Consider the following 14,949-nt stretch of genomic DNA (forward strand, 5'->3'; position numbering starts at 1 on the left):
TTATTCAATTTTCAGCAAATATTTCCAAAACATGGGACTATTCATTTACTCTGTTACAGTATTATTATGTAAGTATTTGCTTTAATATCGCAGCACTGCTAGTAATGAACGGTTTCCCTTCACATCCTATTAATTATTACCGCCCTCGCTGCTTTCGTAAGGACTTTAGCTCCCTGGGAAGTTGACACAGGCCTAGATCAGAGTCTGCTCTTGCACAACGGCTCCATCACTGCTGCAGATCTGTTTTTTTCCTGTAAGTTTCTCGTTTTTGAATAGTCTCTTTTTTAATATAAAGAAAAGTACTGCACATAAGACAATGGCGAGTAAAGTTGCTCCTCTGGACTCTTCGGATTCGGACTGTGAGGAGCGGGACAGAGGAGGGCTCCGGGGGCCGTGGAGCGGGCCTTCCAGCGCGTGTTGGCCGGGCTCCCAGGTCATCCACAGCGGACACTTCATGGTGTCTTCGCCGCACAGAGACTCGGCTGTGAGCAGACGCAGGAGCACGGAGAGTTACGATTTCGACACAGTGAAAGGAAGATGGTGCCAGACGTATCACTACGGGCCCCTCAGCGCCGCCAGTCTCAACATTGACCCCACTCTCACGCGGCTGTTCGAGTGCATGTCCCTGGCCTACAGGTGAATGCTCCTTATATCATGCTTTTAATCATTTACACAGACCTAATAGATGGGAAACAACTAGTTTATAAAAATGCACTTGTCTATCTCCATGGTGACAAGCAGGTGGTGACACAAGACCAGGTTACAGGTAAGATCTGTGGAGAGGCAATCCTACTCAGACTGCACCACCACCACTGCATCACAATACAGCAAATCAAAACATATATAATCACAAATAATCATCATAAAATTAAAATTAAAGGAGAAAAGTGCAGAATAAAAAAAAAAATCCCTGAAACTGAATACATGCAAGATAAATTTAATGCCATTCTGTGGAATATTCCTGCCAAACCAAACATCTAACATCTAAACGGGAAGTAGCAAGTGATGGATCCCTCTCCAGAAAAAAATAACATAATTCACCTTAAAGTTTAATATTTATTGTTAATATTATGTTAATCAATCTTTCCTTGTCCTATTGGCTTCAGTCTGTTGCTCAGCAAACTGGACTTTGACATGTTTACAGCTAGGACAAAACTTTTGATTTTTATGAAAATACAGCTGTCCTTGGCATCATCATCATCAATTTAGGAGTAAAAAAAATGCCTTTGCTAATGGCTCTTCAGTTTGTCCTTGCAATCAGACAGACATTACGATCTATTGCTTATTATTAGTTCTCCCAAACAATAGATCCACTTTGTCTGAAACCACCTTCAGACTCTAGGCCAGTCATGCACAGAAGTTGTTTTAAACACACAAATTGACAAAATGTGAGACCATGACATATGAAAGATACCCTGTAATCTGTAACCACATTTTGTTTAGTATAGATTGTCCTCACACCACTGGCTATGTTTACATGCACACCAAAAATCTGATCATTATCTGATTTGTTTCTGATTGTTCACACCTGTGCAGGTTTAGACAAAGGAAATTATGAAAAAAGGGCAAAATAATGCGGCAACGGCAAAAATAAAAAAGAACATACTAAAGATTGAAAGAGTTATTTGAAAAAGTCTTTGTGCTTTGTCTTCCAAATCCAACAGTAACTCCATTGACTTACTGACACTTGTGTTTTTGAAGGTTACATTCCTTTTGTCCATATGAACACTCACCAAAAATCTGATCTAATTATTATATGTATATTAGATGTTAGATGTTATATTAGAGTCTATTTTTAGTTTATTTTTAAGTATATTTTTTAAATTATTTTAAACTATTTATCTATTATCTTGTTTTATTGCATGTACCATTTTCCTTCTGTTCTTTAACGGTGCGGTGCAATACTGTAATTTCCCCACTGTGGGACTAATAAAGGCATATCTTATCTTATATTATCTGTCGATGTAAATGTGCCCACTGACCACTGCAAACAACAACAAACCAATCCCTTTCTCTTTACTTGTTGATCCCATGTCTCTACTTTTTATTCAGACCATTAACTAAACTTATGTTAGTTAAGTGGAGCTAGTGGTTTTTCCCCTAAAAGGACCACGTAGGCTGTTTTGAAAGCCAGACACATGCACAAGCACTGCCCTGTTAAAAGCATGTTCAAAAACACCTTTCCGGCTCCATAGCAACTCCCCGAGCATCTCACATTAGGAAGCTTTTCTCACCACTCAGTCGGGCTGAAGGGCGCTGACAGAGTGCAAACAGCTGCACTCACATGAATTAGCTGCCAGGATGGGTTAACTTTAGTTAAAGATGAAACTAGCGCCCTTTCAGACTTTTCAAACTAAAAGGTAACCAATTTATGAAGCATTTTGGACAATAAAGGCGCATTTCAAATTATTTATATATTTCAAACATATTAATGAACACAAGAAATAAGTATACATGGATCCAGTACACTTAATGTGCATTTCACTTTTTTATTATTATTTAGTGGGTCCATATTATTGTGTTTTCTGATCCATGTTCTAATGTTGTTTCCTCATCAAAAACAGACCTGGAGTTATGTTTTGTTTCATTCACACATGTTTAACACACAATATTTAGGCTGAGTTTTTCTCTCAAACAGAAAACACTCTGTGATGTCATGTGGTAATACAGGAAGTGTTTTGAAACCGCATACACCTTCACTAGAATCATTTGGATAATTTCAGCCCTGGCATTGCTAATCTTTACTGAATCAAAGGTAAAAGATAACTCTTAACTTGAAAACTATCACCACAAGACATCACAAGGTGGAACAGAGCATTCTGCACTTTGGAGATGTAGACAGACTAATAATAAAGAGTTACTCAAACATGTGTGAATGAAAGAAAACACAACTCCAGGTATGTTTTTGAGGAGGGAACAATATTTTAACATGGCTTAAAACTTATAAGAATCAATTTGGTGTATGGGACTTTAAAACTCAAAGTGTGGGGAGTGTAAAAAAAAAAAAAAACTGTGTCAAGAATGCAAGTGTTATCCAGAAGAACACATGACACAACACTATGTAACTTTTCTGGAGGAGAGTATGCTAACTACTTGTGCGACTCCACAGTTAATGCACAGTTATATTGGGCAGATCAATGCAGAGGCGACTCCACTCACAGTAAGAATGTTGTCTTCATTTTATTTATTTATTTTTTTGCCAAATTTGCTTGATAGATAAGTTTAATGCCACACTATGAACAATTCCAGACAAAGCAATGGCATCACCATGGAGACAAGGGATTTGAATCTCTTTGCACTGTCGTAAATTATCAAGGGTGATAAAAGAAAAAGAAACATTTTAATGATGAGCTACTTTTGTTTTCAGTGGGAAGATTGTGTCTCCGAAGTGGAAGTCCTTTAAAGGCTTACGGTTGCTGTGGAGGGACAAGATTCGTCTGAACAATGCAATTTGGCGAGCCTGGTTTATTCAGTGTGAGTTTGAGAGACATCAGTACTCTTGGGTCTTAAAGTTTTCTCTCTTTTTAGTTTAAACCATGTGTCTGTACGTGTTTTTTTGTTTTGTTTTACATAAGCATAGATTTGACTCAAAAGATTTCATTATATCACATTTTAAAATTTGATCTCAACTTCTTCACTTGTTACAATAGATGTGGAGAAAAGGAAGAACCCAGTGTGCGGCTTTGTCAGTCCATTGGAGGGATCAGAGGCAGACGCACATCGAAAACCTGAAGTGAGTAACTGCATCACCCCTAGCCCTGTCTCGATAACTATATTTGAAGTTCGATATATTACTGAAATAAATATAGATGAAAACGATTAATATTGAAACAAATTTATGCCACTGACACAATAACGCAAGAGTAGATTTAAACCACAAAAACTATTCTAAATCTACAATATAGTTAAAAATCACAAGCTGCAATAAATAAACAACAGAATGAAACACTTTAGTACTTAGTTTGCATCTGTCATGGGTCATAGAAGTTATTAATTCAACCTTCTACAGCTCAATCTTATCATTTAGCCAAAAAAATAAAAAATGTCTGCAAAGAATGTACACACAATAAATATTGACTTTCAGAAATGATTGTTCCAGCTTTCATATATTAAACAACAAGTCAATATAGTAATTATCATGACAGGACTAATCACAGCAGCATTTAAAGTACAGTGATAAGTGGCTGTGGTTACATGCACACTCACAATCCGATTATTCACACATTTTTGGACTATTAAAATTACATGTAAACAGCAAAATCAACTAATTTATTTTCTGATAATGGCCCCTCTGATTACTCATACCAGATTTTGCGGTTTGTATTTCATTTAGAAAGGTTCAGAAATAAGGATATGATGAGATTTTGGTGCGTGTAAACAGCCAGTGACTAATACAGTTTGTAATAGGCAATTGTCCTGGAGGGAAGCTACTGGAAGCGCCGCATCGAGGTGGTGATTAAAGAGTACCACAAGTGGAGGATTTACTATAAGAAGAGGGTAAGTATGGACAGTAGGGATGGAACAAAATCTCACTATGCAAAATGTAGTTCTAAAATGCAGTGCTAGAATGAGAACAAAGTATTAAATAAACTAAATAAACAATTGTGAACTCGATTACGCAGTTTATTTATTACAAATGATGTCAAAATCTCACTTTGTCTCATTCTAATGGACCTAATCTTGTGTCTCATTTTGTCTTGTGGGAATTGTGCAAATTGTCCATGTGATTAAAGTGTGCACGTTTTTATCTTCTGTCTGTGCAGCTTCAGAAAAAGAAGAACGATATCCTCTCAATGTTCCAAGAGGTATGACGCTTCAAATACTATACAGAAATAAACGTTACATGTAGGTCACTGTGTTGTTTAAATACTATACAGAAATAAACGTTACATGTAGGTCACTGTGTTGTTTAAATACTATACAGAAATAAACGTTACATGTAGGTCACTGTGTTGTTTTCTGGCCCCATAGCATTATTTACTTTATTTACCCCATTCAATAAAATAAGCAACAAACAACAAAACAACTTGCGTCATAGTGTAACATGTGTAAGCAATTGACACATATTGATTGCGAATCAGTGACAATACTTGTAATGTCGCTTCAGGCTATACATGTATATTCATGTTTAGTGGATTCAAAAGTTAATGCTTTTTAATCAAATTTGACCTACTTCCCTGCGGCGCTTTGTGAAGTGGAGGAGCAGTGAGTGTGACTGTGACGTCAGGGAGGGAGAGAGAGAGTTTGGGGAAGCACCTCATTCATGTGGAGGGATAGACCGCTGTTAAAATGAAGTGTTCTCTCAAAATGATAGTCTTTGTTTTTATCTGCAGGATGTAATTGGGCTTTCCTGAACACAGTATGCAAAGACATTAAGACATTTGTTTAAAATTGTTTATCTTTGTTGCCATGGCAGGAACTGATTTTTTTTTACCAGATAGGTCAAAGATCATACTGTCTAGTTAATAAGCTTGTAAATGGACAAAACTTTATCTTGGCTTTCAATCAAATCTAGTAAAGTTCATAAACTTATAAAGCACCAATAAAAGGATTTCATTGTTTAAACTCCATATACATATTCGACATTTTGCTTTTCCACGCATCTACAAAAGATTTGTGATCATTTGAGATCATTTTTATCTTTGCATTGTAAAGAATATGGAAACAGAGAAGGATGCCCCCATGAATGCAAATAAATCAAATCGGAAGTTCTTTTTGTGTGCTGTTTTTACATGGCAACATGATTTTGTCTGGCCTGAGGTCTTCCCATTTCCCTGCACGTGAGTGTGACAGCTAGAATTAGGTCAGGGACAATAGCCTGGTGCTTTTATTGAAATGGTGAGACATCAAAATAAAGAAATGAACAAAGGCAGCATAATGACATCCTCTAAGGGCCTAGTGTTTTGGAACAATACCCCGAAAGTGCTTTTTCATCATGGAGTAGACTAGCACATAGACACACTGAATATGCACGCAACAATCTTACCTCATTTTTGCCTGCACACAACGCATATTCTCCTTCAAAACTGACAATCTGAGAAATAAACAAATTACTAGAAGGGATGTCGTGTGCTCAGACGTAATCAAAACAGTTTACGGATTTGTTCGGGTTTCCTATAAATTCAGCCTCAGAGACAGAACTGGCAGTGAAGTTAGAAGGATCAGGGCAAAGCAAAGCGGTGCGACGAACTGGCACTTTTAATATGGCTTCTTTTTAATTATCTGAGTATTTAGTCCATATGTTTTTTATTCACTTTGCACCTGCTGTAAGTGTATGTGGAGCCCTCTCATGGACATACTGGGCATTGACTGTATATGTGCTTTAAATGCAGTTGGTGTTATAAATGTTTTGATAGCAGGGTCAGATCTGCCAGGGCAAACTGGACAAATGGAGCTATCCCATGTACCAGGAGCCTGAGGCGGTCCCAGCCCAGGCCCACATGTTCGACCTGGACTGTCTCCTTTCTGACATCTCTGATACCCTCTTCACCATGACGCAGAAGCCCTGTCCTTGGACCAATGACCGACACAGCAGTGAGTATTAAAAACAACTAAAGCTTCTAAAACTTATATTCGTCTGTGCTAAACCAGAAAAAAAACACTGGTATATTTTGTTAAAGCGCATCTATTCTGCAAAATTGACTTTTCAGAGCCACTTTTCACCATTTACCTTCTCAAAGTTGTATTTAGAGTGATTTTTGCATATTTGACCAAACTTTAATCACTTTTCAAGACACCATATTCCTGATCAACTCCTGTTTTCACCGTCCCCAATATACCCCCACTTCTCTGTACTTACGCTGTTCCCCAATTTTATTTTCTTATTTGTGATACATGTAGGATTCAGCAGCATTGCATAATCATTTTGGCTCAAATGAAGAAAAATCCCGTTCTCGCTGATGTGATCTGCAGCTGTCCATCATTGGTACCGACTCTTGTTGTGATATTTACAGTGATATCAACTCCCACTGGGCACCTCAGTCTTCTAACGCGGATGTCAGGGGTTGTTTCTTTTATTATGTTGTTTTAGATTAATAATGCAATTAAAAATCTCCAAACTATAACATAATGATCCACAGGTGTTTTAGATTATAACTAAATAGCAGACACAAGCACAATAGGTCTTCTTTAAAGGTGCACTGTGTAACTTTTTAAAAGAAAGGCGTGCCACCTACTTGTTTTTACTGATATTTTTGAGCAATACAAACACCTGCGATTGAATAAATACAAGATCGATACATTTAATGCCATATTTTGAAACATTCCAGGACTTTAATCTATGGAGCAGGTGGGATAGCCTCCTCTGGAAAAGTTAAATAGTGACTTTATTTTAGTTATTTTCACGCATACTTTGAAATGTCTAACAATTTGGCACATTTTTCCACTTTCTCAGCTTACACAAATAATGCTGATATGATCCAACCCGGACTAACCCCTCTGCAACCGAATTTGGATGATTTTATGGACATACCAGGTACTGCACCATTCTGACACTGTTAAATCAATGCGTTTTGGTTGTATTTTGGCTTGTAAATCAGAGTTGCACCATCACATTGTTATCATCAATATGGAGTTTATTAAATATGTGAAGATAAGGATTTGATGAGCTATTGTTGACATTAGTGTTGGGTAATATGAAACAAGTCACAGTTTTTATTTTGTCTCAATTCATTTGCATTAAGTAGCATTACACTGTCTTTAAGAGGTAACTACTTCTAGCTGCTTCTTCTGAGAGTCCACACTTGGTTGTGATTGGTTAAATTCATCTGTCACTCACTTAGAGCATAGTACAGTAGGAGTGGATGGGGAAAATAGATCAAATATACCACACAAATTATACCTTCTATACTAAAAGAACCTTTAGATTAGGGTTTTTCCTATGTCCAGTTGAGTTTTTTAAAATGTCATAGTTTAATCTGCCTCAGGTTTTGCCATTGGCTCGAGTTTACAGCCATGAACAGTTTTTGCTCTCTGTTTGAGTGCATTTGAGTGTATTTGTTAGTGCATCTAGTCTTGGCAAGCCTGTGGTTATAAGTCGCCACCCTCTGGGACTTCTGAACAACCTTTTCCTGTGGCCCTGCCTTTGTGAATACATGGGTGGGTATCTGTCACATTGCGGGGACTAAAACCTGTATACACACTCACATCATGAGGACCGGCCTCTTTTTTAAGGGAAGTAAATCCTTTATTATTAGATGAATTATTGAAAGTTGAGTTATGGGTTACGGCAAATGTATTTGTATAGCACAATTTGTACACACAGTAATTCAAAGTGCTTTACAGAATAAGAAAGACATTAAACTCACAGATTGGTAAAGGTTACGCAAGTAGTGACTGTGGTTAAAGGACCTGTATTATGCTACTTTCTGATCTATGTTATAATGTTGTTTCCTTATCAAAAACATACCCGGAGTTGTTCTTTGTTTCATTCACACATGTTTACTACACAAACCCTACGAAACAGCTTCATTAGAATCATTTGGATCATTTCAGCCCTGGAATTGCCAATCTCTACTGAACCAAAGGTAAACGGAAGCTGTTAACTTGAAAACTAAGATTTCATGACATCGCAAGGTGGGACGGAGCATTATGAGCTTTGGAGATGTGTGAATGAAACAAAATACAACTCTGGGTATGTTTTTGATGAGGGAAGACCATTATAACCTGGCTAAAAGCTCACAAGAGACAATTTTGCATAATATAGGACCTTTAGGTTTAGGATCAGTCTCCAGAAAATGAATGTAAGTCTATGTATTGTTCCCAAGAAGCACGGAAACCCAACTTGTGTGAATATGTGTGTGTTATGCAGGAGTGGGCTGTCTGCTTGTCTTTTGGTCTCAAGGTTCAGAGAGCTGCTGAAGGTCTGTCAGGGAAGGACAGTCATGGAGTTAATTTATGCACAGTCTTTGCTTTGGAAATGTAGATCAGCAGAGACAAGGCAGTCGGTATTCTGTTGAAGGGTACCAAAATACTAGTAGGATTGTAGTTCCTGTTGTAGGATTTTATAATTTATTAATTTAATTTATATAGCATTTTTCATATGACAAACATAGACTCAATATGTTAGTGCATTATCAAATACAGCATTTCCAGAACACAAGGTAAAATCATGCAAGTGAAAATCGATTAAAACTGTATCAACTTAGACATATGTGCATCTATATCTGTCGAAAAACCTCTAATATCCTTTTGAATTACCAACTTGTAATGACTTTTATATTTATTGTTTACATTTTGACTGGGGTCTTTTGTTTTATAATGATTCTATTGATAAATGCGTAGATTCATGTAGGGATGAGCCGATATTGATCATTTTTTTGGCCAATATCGCTGTTGAATATCGATACTGGCTATGGAAATTGAAGAGGCAATAGGCTGAAATATGGCTGATCTTTGCTCCGACTTAAGATAAATCTGTGGGTCTTCTTATGGATTTTAAAAGTTAAATTTTAATATCAGTTATCAGCAACAGTAGCAAGTCAAATATTGGATTGGTATTGTCTCAAAAAATCCATATCAGCCCATCCCTCGATTCATCCTGCTCACTGTAGCATTTTGAGATAGCATTTATTCCTGTCTGCTTGTGCATGTTTTATCAGACATCTTTATGAACTACCGGAGCCAGTCCTCTGAACAGACAAGTTTTACAGACTGTGGCTATTTTGAGAGCTCGTCCAGCGCAGCCTTTGCTCCGGCTCCGTCTCCCGTGGTAACAACTCCTCAGCTGCTTATTGACACGCAGCTGCCTCAGGTACTGCTCTGGCTTTTACACCTCTCCCTCTAGATTTAATACGTCTGAAGCCTCAGTACTTAAAAACAAACTGTGCTTCTTTTTTCAGCCCAGTCTTTCATCTGACAGCATACCGCAACCTTCTTCCTCCAACTCTCGCCCTGAGCAGACCAGGTCAAGCCAGGATTGTAGCGAATATCCAACGTCTAGTATTGTGTCAGGAGCTATGCCCTATGTGCTACAGACCTACCCTGATCCATCTGTTTCTGTAGCACTGACCACCGCCATACAAGAACCCGCTACTACTACTATGCCCTTCCTTTATCCCGTGTCATGTCACAAGTTTGGCTACTATTCCCCTAGCAGCGTAACCTCTACTGTCATCACCCACACTGGATCTTCAATGGGGTCTCCAGGTTTGGTGCCCCAGCCTCATGCTTATTCACACACAGGGGATGCATATGCCCAAAGTGCCTGCCACTCTCTGGGTTATCCAGCTGGCGCGTCTGACCCTCTCCACGCTGCGCTGCCCTCTTCTGTCACTACGCAGCACTGCTTCTCCGTGCCCGAGCTGGCGGCTGTCACGGGGAGCAGGGGCAAGCATAAGCAGAAGACAGGAGGAGCGAGTACTGTGGCTCTACCTCCCTCTGCCGGACCCCTGTCTACTGGGACTACTCCAACAAGCTGCCTGGCAAAACTGTTGTCCTCTGGCAACCGAGAACGTGAGTCGGAATTCATGGTTTCAAAAATGGCAGAACAATTGGTGGTTTCATGATATCAGACGCCCATATCGTGGCAAGAGATAGTTTTCCCTATTGTTTACATTATACTTTTCCTACGAAATATCCCAAAGGTAAATTCACAACAGTCTTTTGTTTTAGTCACCTGAATAATCTCAATTTCAACAATATTCATTTCAGTTGTCCCTCATCTGTATTATATATTGTGGGCCTATATAATGTTGAAATATCATCTGAAACCCAGCAATAGGGAGAATGTGCAATAACAATGTCTAACACTGCTTTTATTCACAGATTTGGTTAGTTTTAATATAGTCTATGGGGGGAGTAAGCCTTAAATTAAATTTCATGATGACAAACAGAATCAGGCAAAACATGCCAGACCCCTTGGCAGTTTTCCAGTGTCATCAGCGGCCTCTCCAAATCACAGTTCTGTCTACCCATTTTGGCTCTACACTGTGCATTGACTTACAGTATAATGGTAATTCTTCTGTCTCTAACTCAACTTGAGGGATAATTACTGCTGCCAAAATTTCCCACCCACTCCTCAGTCCAAGTTTTATGATTATATAGTCTATATTTTAAAGAACTTTTCTTGCATTACAGCAGTTCTAAAATTGCCCAGAATATTAATATACTTAATATATATATATAAAGTATTATTATATCAGTATTTTGATTATGTAATTTTGATTTGTAATGTTTTTAGGGAAACCATCTCTAGGATTTGACTCCACAGTGTCAAACAAAGGTCAGAGGACATCACCTCCCAGCTCAACAGTGAGTCATTTCTCTTAGGGAGAATCTTTGTTGAAAAGGGTTGTGATACAGCTCAACATTTCAATTCATGTTTTTGTTGCACTTTTCACAGCTACAGCATGAAGGAACCTGGCACACAGGGATCCCAGTGCTGACCCCTCTCCACAGCCAGAGTGCTACTTTAGGCCAGAGCATTGCACGCGCCGGGACCTCCCGAGGGTCCGCAATGCCCACCCTCCTCACCCACAGCACCACCCACACCAGCACCACCCTGCTCATCCCCAAGACCGAGAAACTGTCCCCTGTGCACTTCTATGGGACTGACCAGACCTGCCTCACAGGTTTTATTTTTATTCATTAAAAAAGAACCACAATGTTCTATGTTGTATATTGTGACTATTGCTGAGAATTCATTGTGGTTTATTTTATTTTATTTTTTATTTACAATAACTTCATATGCAGATTATTGCCCAAGTCCATAATTCTGAGAGCAGTCAAAATGATTATCTGTTATGTCATTATATTTTAATGTTTGTGTTTTTTTTTTCCCACACAGATCAGACATCACCACCAAATCCTTTAGACAAAATCCCAAACCCTGAATCTCCACAGTCTGCATTCCCAGGGCCTGGAAAACTGGATTCAAGTAAGGTATGCCACAGTTATAAACTGCTCCTATAGAAAACCCTTTAACATGTATTGTGTAAATTTATATTATTATTAAATATAGGTCATGGCGTATTAGTAGTATTAGTAGTTGTTTGTCCCACTGGTCTAACCTGGATGGTTACAGCACACGGAGAGCAGACGGATCACCCACATCTCTGCCGAACAGAAGAGGCGTTTCAACATCCGACTGGGATTTGACACTTTACATAACCTCGTGGCCACCCTCAGCTCTCAGCCAAGCATTAAGGTACTCCCACCAGAAGTGCTGCTGCATCACTTAAAAAGAGCAAAAAGAAGTAGGAAAATGTAACAATCTCATAATGATACAGCAATCTTTGGCATAAAAGTCTTAAGTCATGGGTTTTAGGCAGCTGATTCCCTCCTGATTGGAAGGATTTTGTTTAGATCTTTCCCCATTTAAAGGATATACTTTGATTTGAATTGTGTTATAATGGAGAACTATTGCTATGCAAAATCAGGAAAAAATCATCTGCCTGAAGCCCATGAATACTAAATTGAAATTCACAACATTGCATAATTGAATAATTTAATGTAAAGAGGAAAAGAATATGCATTTTAATAGGCTCCATATATATTATACCTTTGTGTAAATTATATCTTTATGCCTAATTTAATGGTGTCTTTTATAAATATTTCAAGAGCAGTTTGATTTCTGCTTACTCATGTCCCTCTGGCACAGATCAGCAAAGCCACCACCCTCCAGAAGACTGCAGAGTACATCAGTAAGATGCAGCAGGAGCGAGTCCAGCTGCACGAGGAGGCCCAGCGACTCAGAGAGGAAATACAACAGCTCAACTCAGCCATCAAGTCTGCCTTTGTGCTTTTAGTTCACGATTAGTCACAGACAAGAGGCGTTTTCCTATTAACTTTGTCTTTGATTGTGTCTGCAGTTCTTGCCAGCAGCAGCTCCCTGCCACCGGAGTGCCCATCACACGACAGCGCTTTGACCACATGAGGCAGAAGTTCAGAGAGTATGTGCAGGCACAGACTCTGCAAAACTGGAAGTTCTGGATAGTATCCTTCTCATGAAAGAGTTACACTAGAAACAATGAGGACTGAAAGCAACTATCTGAATAACTAGACCAGTGTAGATAGATAGTATTTTGTGTGGATGCTCTGTTTAAGTAACTGTTTAAGTAACTAGTTGAGTCTTAAAGAAACTTGTATAAAAGATTAGACCAAAGGATTCAACACATTTACTTATTCTTACTTATTACATTACTTATGAAAAATGTAAAATAGATTCCTTTTTCATTTGCAGCATCTGTGCGTAATCAGGCTGATAAAATAAATGTTGTGAGTTGCAGATGCAGGCAGTTATAAAATATGCTAATGTAGTCCATAATACTTTTCTGTAATGACCACCTCCCCCTTATCTGCAGTGAGATAAAAAGATTAAATCAACATTCATCTTTTGGTGTGCACAAAAATACCCCAAAGATAGCTCTATGAATATTCAAAACTTCTTTAGGATTTCTTTAGGCTTTTTACCAGCTATACTTGACTGTGGATTAAGACTAGTGTTGGATATACAAGCAAATTTGTAGATACATGTAATCCCTGTCGTCCAGGTAGGGTCCATCGCAAAAGTAAAGTGAATTCTGTCAACTGCAAAAGTGCTTAGTTATTTATTTGTTTGCTTATTTAACAGGGACAATATGTATTAATAGACATTTCTGTAAATATATATACAATAAAAGGCATTATTAACACATTTTAGAAAACACATAACAAAGCAAACATGGCATTGCATCTCTATGATATGAGAATTTGAATGCTGACAGGTTTGATTATGAAAAATCCACTTTTTTTTAAGAGTAAATATGTTCTGCCTCTCATCCAAGCATCTTGTTCAGTTTTGAACTTTTGTCCAGTTGACAGAAATCAATTTTCTTTTGCAATATTTATGTTTATATATTTTTCTGTTTTCCTGGAACACTATATTTCATGCATTTCAGGTGTATTGTTCTTAAAGTAGCCTCAGTTCAGCATCATTATCGAGCCTCTCTTTGAGTCCTACAATGGCATGGTCTCCACTGCCAGTGTTGAAGATCTGTGTCGCTCCACTCTGTCCTGGTTGGATCAGCACTGTTCTCTGCCTGCCCTTAGACCCAGTAAGATCATCTTTATTTCATTACATTACACTTAGATTGATGTATGTCATTAATAGGACTGCAGTAATAGGAGAGAGAATCAAATTTCATTTTTTCTGCCAAGTATTGCTATTGTGATGTGTGCTTTATGAATAAGAAGTAGGATTCTGTTCGGAGTGCTCATTGTAACTACAGGAGCATTAACATTTGAGAGAAGACTGAAATATGAACTAATAAACTAATACAACAATCCCATGCTCTTCAGAACATGTTTGTAAAGGTTTTAACTACAACAAGATACAACAAGATTTTTTAGAATATTTTGTTCTTTGCAGTTGACATTTTATCATCTATGTGCAGTATTTGCAATTTCCTAATTGCACCAACTCAAATTGCAGTTTATACTGTGAAGCCCTGGTCATTAATTCTTTTTGTTTTTTAGTGGTTCTAAGTTCTCTTCGTCTCTTGAGCACAACTACAGCTATCCTAACAGACCCCAGCCTCCTCCCTGAGCAGGCCACCCTTGCGGTCACACAGGGGACTCCTGCAGCAGCCCTGGACCACTCCTTACAACCTGCCACACGGGAGAACCTACACCCCATGTAACATACAGGGGACATAATGCCATCTTTTGTGAGCCTTACACTTGTTTAAATACAACTGACAACCTGCCAAAGGAATGTTTTACTCTGCTAAATAATAAGAGTTCTAAGTGTTTTGTTTCTATCCAAAGTTGCTCCTATTTTCATGTGTGTTCTTTTTATTGCTGTGTTTGAAGGTAATTTTCATCTAAAGATATTAAAATATTTTCAGTCTTTGATATATTATTCTTGGTCCTCTCTTGAAATGCAAATTGCACTTGTAATTGAGTATATTTCTAGTTGTAATTTGTACTTTGTTACATTTAAATCAAAGTTACTAAAGAAAGTATGCACGA

At 38.1% G+C, this 14,949-nt stretch overlaps 1 protein-coding gene across 3 annotated transcripts; it reads left to right on the top strand.

The window, feature by feature from the left end:
• The first annotated feature begins 183 nt into the window (after window positions 1–183).
• LOC117380959 (carbohydrate-responsive element-binding protein) lies at window positions 184–14,838 on the top strand. Of its 3 annotated transcripts, none has more exons than XM_033977792.2 (17): window positions 184–636; window positions 3,368–3,474; window positions 3,651–3,733; window positions 4,408–4,497; window positions 4,764–4,805; window positions 6,360–6,534; window positions 7,394–7,474; window positions 9,600–9,751; window positions 9,840–10,452; window positions 11,180–11,250; window positions 11,342–11,570; window positions 11,786–11,880; window positions 12,023–12,145; window positions 12,599–12,726; window positions 12,810–12,933; window positions 13,904–14,033; window positions 14,455–14,838. In XM_033977792.2, the coding sequence occupies exons 1-17, from the start codon at window positions 317–319 to the stop codon at window positions 14,616–14,618; spliced, it is 2,727 nt and encodes a 908-aa protein (XP_033833683.1). In that variant the 5' UTR covers window positions 184–316; the 3' UTR covers window positions 14,619–14,838. The 3 variants fall into 3 exon arrangements, with proteins under 3 accessions (XP_033833683.1, XP_055082742.1, XP_055082743.1); XM_055226767.1 differs by having other exon boundaries at window positions 366–636; window positions 6,357–6,534; window positions 14,455–14,833; XM_055226768.1 differs by lacking the exon at window positions 14,455–14,838 and having other exon boundaries at window positions 366–636; window positions 6,357–6,534; window positions 13,909–14,027.
• Window positions 14,839–14,949: the final 111 nt, after the last annotated feature.

The sequence above is a fragment of the Periophthalmus magnuspinnatus genome, chromosome 14 (assembly GCF_009829125.3).
Source record: "Periophthalmus magnuspinnatus isolate fPerMag1 chromosome 14, fPerMag1.2.pri, whole genome shotgun sequence".
Taxonomy (NCBI): Eukaryota; Metazoa; Chordata; class Actinopteri; order Gobiiformes; family Gobiidae; genus Periophthalmus; species Periophthalmus magnuspinnatus.

Bases quoted from the DNA above. Each gene is read 5' to 3' on its own strand.
- LOC117380959 (XM_033977792.2), top strand. From the start codon at position 317: ATGGCGAGTAAAGTTGCTCCTCTGGACTCTTCGGATTCGGACTGTGAG. The intron at 4,498-4,763 runs GTAAGTATGGAC...CTGTCTGTGCAG, and splicing joins GGATTTACTATAAGAAGAGG to CTTCAGAAAAAGAAGAACGA. The intron at 7,475-9,599 runs GTACTGCACCAT...ATGTTTTATCAG, and splicing joins TGATTTTATGGACATACCAG to ACATCTTTATGAACTACCGG.